This window comes from Triticum aestivum, chromosome 1D, assembly GCF_018294505.1.
Source record: "Triticum aestivum cultivar Chinese Spring chromosome 1D, IWGSC CS RefSeq v2.1, whole genome shotgun sequence".
Classification (NCBI taxonomy): Eukaryota; Viridiplantae; Streptophyta; class Magnoliopsida; order Poales; family Poaceae; genus Triticum; species Triticum aestivum.
The window spans coordinates 269,857,972-269,863,026 of record NC_057796.1 but is presented as its reverse complement, the minus strand read 5'-3'; the positions used below and the strand labels follow the sequence as shown (position 1 = coordinate 269,863,026).

The window sequence follows — 5,055 nt, the reverse complement described above, 5'->3', positions numbered from 1 at the left end:
CCTATACCGGTGTTCCTCCAGGATATTGAGTGGCATCTTTCCGAAATATCAGACCACGTGCTAGTATCGCTACTCGGGTTTTAATGGCACATCCATACTCGGATCTCCAGTCAGCCTCCTCCGAGAGATGATCGAGTGCCACCAAGTTTCTCCTCATGGTAAAGTATCCTCGATCAGTCGAGAAACACCCATACCAGAATACGTTAGAATTTTGTTCAACCCACAGGCGACTGGAGCTTGGTGATAGGTGTCGAGTGCCTTTGCGGTTCTCGGGCCAATCCAAATCACTAGTATATTCATTCTACAAAATCTTAATGATTCAGGGGCTAATGTTGGAGATATTCATCATGGGTAGGGTCAAGATAGGTATATGTTGACCATAATGGAGGGCCCACAACACCAGATATGAAAACCTCAAGGATTCTGATCCACTCAGACAAAGGTTAAGATTCCCGTCACTCAGACGATATTCATCCACTCCGACGCCTCCAAACCAATCGGACCTACGGAGCACTCGGTGGTAGGAGGTAAACAACCGGATGGGAAATCCAAAACATCTAAGGGCGCACGACACATGCGTTACCAGCATTTGCTCCATACTATCTAATGCGCATCATCAATGCAATCACTTAAATCCCTTTGTAACGTAGCTAGACAATGGGGTTGTGCACTTTATATAAGCCACCCCGTAGCTCAAGGGCAAGGGTTTGCAACCTTTTGTAATACTCAGACACAACAAAAAAACACAGCTCTAGAGCTCGAGACGTAGGGTTGTATCTTAGGAGAGGTTCGAACTCGTAAAATCCCCGCGACACCCGTGCCATGCTACATCTAGCCCTTGTTCGTACCCCTTTTTTCTTACTGTCAGAGTCGTTTCCACCAGACACCCGCTTAATGGCGGCATACGGACGGGCGGACATTGAACGGACGTGGTAGATATCCGTCCCGTCTCGTACAGTAAAATGTCTCTTCGGCATTGAACAAGCGCGGACATCGGGTACGCGGAGCGGGCGGCGTGCTGCTTCAATGCCGATGCAAGTGAGAGGTTGCGTTCGCTCTGGGCCGGCGTCAGTGCGGAGCGGCCACTCTACAGCGGCATGAATGCGGGCAGCTGACGCTGGACAGGAACGCACGCTGGAGAGGGGTGAGAGTTTTTGGTGGGCCATGGTAGTCAGGAACGAGCGTGTCAGCGGTCCAGACGCACACAAAGACCCCCCCTCTTTGTCCCCGGTTTGCGAAAAAAACACGTCCGAACCGCCGAGCGGATCGATACAAGCCCGCATTGAATGGCACAACACGTCCGGACCATACGGTTGCATGCGGACGGTTTGAGGATCGATGTACGAGATGTTCTCGTAGAGCAAAAACACTTCAGAGGGCCGGGGTTATCCTCCTTTTCGGAAAAAAAAAGAGAGCAAAAACACTTAGGTGCATGCTGAGGTCGACCGCTCGGAAACATTTTCGTTGCCGCCCGCGACAAAAGCTAGCCAGCACCTATAGCCCTATCGATCTGGAATTCTGGATCTATAATTTCATTTTCTACTTAATTAAGTAAGCACTACCACCACCAATGAGCAGCCTAGCGACCCGCGGGAATCACGGCGGTTTCCTTTGCTTTGGCCGTTCCTATCGGCTCGCTTTGAGCGTGTCCGGCGTGCACCAACGGCTGAGAGCATGGTTAATAGTATAGCCAGCTGCTGGCTATAAGCCAGTGCCATGTCATATACAGTCCATCTTATAGCTAACATGTACAATAGTTGATCAAAAGAGTGTACTATTTTATTATTATGTGGCTCACCTTTCATTCTCACAAAGTGTTTAAGAGCACGTGCTAGAGCTGGTTCTTCACGAAGACCCGCTTACCTTCTCTCTCCTATTCTCTTTCCTCCAACTAAGCAGTAATATACTAGTTTATTAGTATATTCCTTACAGCCCGCGGACTCAGCTCTATTATACTTGCTCTAAAAACAACTTGTGGACTGTGGAGAGAAGGCAGCGCTTTCCCCCCTTTCGTACCATCAACGCTGAATTTCTGGCAAATGAAATCAACTTTCCAATCGAGGACAAAGCAAATAAACTTTTCAATCGAGGACATCCGGAACCTGAAAATGTCCCTGGCTCGTCCGTTTCAAACGTTTGTACAAGGCAGAATATGTGAAGTCGAAGAAAGGGAATGCACCAAGAACTCACCAAACCCTACTAAAATCCTTGTCCCAACCAGAAAGGAAAATCGGCGGCCGGTATTGGATCCACGGAGCACCGCACAATGCCGTGGCTGGGGTGGCACGCTCGTCAGTCAGCAGAGGGAATTGGCTGCGGGGAGCCTTTTCCTGCCGTGGGAGTGGGAGACGAGGAAGTCCGGGGTGCGCTCGTAGCCGGAGAACACCTCCTCCCAGATCTCGGCGAAGGCCCGGAGGATGAGGTGGTGGTGGTGCGGCGAGTTGAGGGACAGGAACCGGTGGAGGAGTTCCCTCAGGTCGGCGCCGCCCACGATCTCCTTCTCCACGATCATCTGCAGCATCGACCGCCGGAAGTCGGCGAGCGGGTCGGCCGACTCCTTCACCACCGCCACGCTCTCCTCCACCCTCCTGCCGCCGCCCTCGCTGGCGGTGCGCCTGTGCCGCCTCCCGTCGCCGACGCCTTCGGCGGCGGCGCCCTGCAGGGAGCGGACGGTGCGCTCGAGCTCGCCGAGCTGCCGCAGGAGCGCGGCGACGCTGGGGGTGCTCCCCACGCTGGTGTCGGCCTCGTCCGTCGAGGAGGGTGAGAACGAGGAGGACGCGGCCGCGGTGGAGATCAACGACGCCGCCCTGCTGTTCTCTGCCCTCCTCGTCGCCGTGGTGGTGACCGTGGACATGGTGGTCGTGGTGGTCGCGGTCGACGTGTTGGTGGGCGGCGTGGCCATGGGGGACTGCTTGTCGGAGCCGTCGGAGACGGAGACGGCCTTGGAACCGCCGCAGCCGCACATGAAGCCGCGGCCCTTCCTCGTGATGCGCAGCCCGCCACCGGCGCCGCGGCGGCGTAGTATCATCGCCTTCATTGATCGATCGGGCCTTGTCTTTCTCGGTTCGGTTCGGAGTGTGCGGTGCGGGCGCGCACGGCGAGGAGGCTCGGCTCGTGGGACGAGCTGCTGGTGTGTACTACTGGAGTGAAGAGAAAAATGAGAAAACCCGTGGTTTATAACGAGGCAGCCGGCCGCCTTGCAAAGTCAAACGGCTATATTTGTTTTTGCGTGGAAGCAATCCGATGCCGGTGAAACGGTCAGACGAAAACTAAGCACAAACTGATCTGCATTTAACCACGCACCGTACAATGCATCGATCATCTCTACTACTAGACTACTACTACTCCTACCTTCGATCCGAATTAACTGAGGCAATCTCTATTATTTTGGATCGAAGCGAGTATTAGAAACTTATTTTTAAAAATGAAGACGCAAGGAGCGTCCGGCTTTAAATTAATAAAGTCCACCAATAGGCAGCATCCAGCAAATAGGACAGACGAAAACAAAAAATAGTCACGGCCGAAGGCCAAGTTTGATACATGCAACTGGCCTAGGCCTGAATAAGATGAAACAGTCTAAGCATGACGACACCGGCCAGAAAAAAAACAGATCCACAACAGCTTAATGACGAGCGGCAATCTGGATCAAGCAGATCCACTCCATGGCCTCCTGCATCCGCTCAGCGTCCCGCCGTTTCCCCAACGGCATCCAGATCTGGAGGAACAAATGGCATTTGAAAATAGTGTCAACAGGGTGAGAAGGGAATTTGTGCTCTATTGTGATTTTGTTTCTGATAGTCCAAAGAGCCCATAAGAGCGCCCCTACGCATCGCCATAAAACTCGGCCGAATCCACCCCTATGAGCTAAGAGAATATCACGGAGCTCACTGCCCCGAGTGAGGGTTCCAGTTCTGATCGAAGGCTTCGCGGACCGCACTCCAAGCGAAACGAGCTAAGTGGCAGTTGAAGAATATGTGGTTTGCATCTTCATGCGCACCACACATCACGCAAGTGCCATCGGACGACCCATTTCGTTTCGCAATATTGTTAGAGGATGGGAGACGGTCACGGAACATTTGCCAAAGGAATATTTTTATTTTGAGGGGGATTGACACTTTCCATAGCCCCCTAGCTATATCTAGTGCCGGAGCCTCCGTTAACTTAGCGTATAATGACTTGAACGAGAACTTCCCAGAGCTCGTGAGAGACCAAGAGACCTTATCGGGCTCGGGTCGCAACTCCACGCCAGCTAGAGAATTACATAGCCCCTCTCAACACGCCCGTTCGGTATCAAGTAGAGGCCTTTTGAAAGAAATAGCTGGCGGGTAGGGTCTAAGCGCGTCGGCAACGAGGATTTCAATATTAGTAGCAAGTTGGTAGATGGAGGGGTGGCTGCGCCACAACGGCTCCGAACCATACCAGTGATCTAACCAAAATCTCGTGGAGTTGCCATCGTTAACACTAAGCTTAGATCCTAACGCAAAGGCCGGTTTGACAGCCTGGATCCCATTCCAGAAGGTCGACCCTTTGGCCTTAGAAGTAAGGAAATTCCCATCGGGGAAATATTTCGCTCGAAGGATATCCGCCCAGAGCCCCTGCTCGTTTTGGGCGAGTTTTCAGAGCCACTTGGTAAGCAGGGCAACGTTCATAAGTTTGGAACTGAGAATCCCTAGGCCGCCATATTTCTTTGGACGACATAACGCTGCCCACTTAATCAAGTGGTACTTCTTTTTGGACCCAGTTCCTTCCCAAAAGAACTTGGATCGGGGAGTGTCGAGCTTGGCGTGAACACCGTCTGCCAGGAGAAACATGCCCATGGTAAACATGGGCAAGGAGGAGAGGCTAGTATTCGTCAGAATGAGCTTTGCGCCCGAAGACATAAACCGACCACGCCAAGGACTAACCCGGTTCGCCACCTTGCCGTACAAGGGTTCCCACTCATGGATAGATATGTGTTTGTCAGAGATAGGGAGGCCCAAGTACTTAAACGGAAAGCTCCCAAGCTTACAGTTAAGAAGGTTGGCTACTCGAGCTTAGAAACTAGGTTGGTAGATC

At 52.4% G+C, this 5,055-nt stretch overlaps 1 protein-coding gene across 1 annotated transcript; it reads right to left on the bottom strand.

The window, feature by feature from the left end:
* Window positions 1-2,029: 2,029 nt before the first annotated feature.
* LOC123168301 (transcription repressor OFP8) lies at window positions 2,030-3,159 on the bottom strand. The gene has a single exon (XM_044586175.1). The coding sequence runs from the start codon at window positions 3,035-3,037 to the stop codon at window positions 2,297-2,299; it is 741 nt and encodes a 246-aa protein (XP_044442110.1). The 5' UTR covers window positions 3,038-3,159; the 3' UTR covers window positions 2,030-2,296.
* Window positions 3,160-5,055: the final 1,896 nt, after the last annotated feature.

What these genes read in the sequence shown, in the direction of transcription:
- LOC123168301 (XM_044586175.1), bottom strand. Translation starts at nt 3,037, where the DNA reads ATGAAGGCGATGATACTACGCCGCCGCGGCGCCGGTGGCGGGCTGCGC.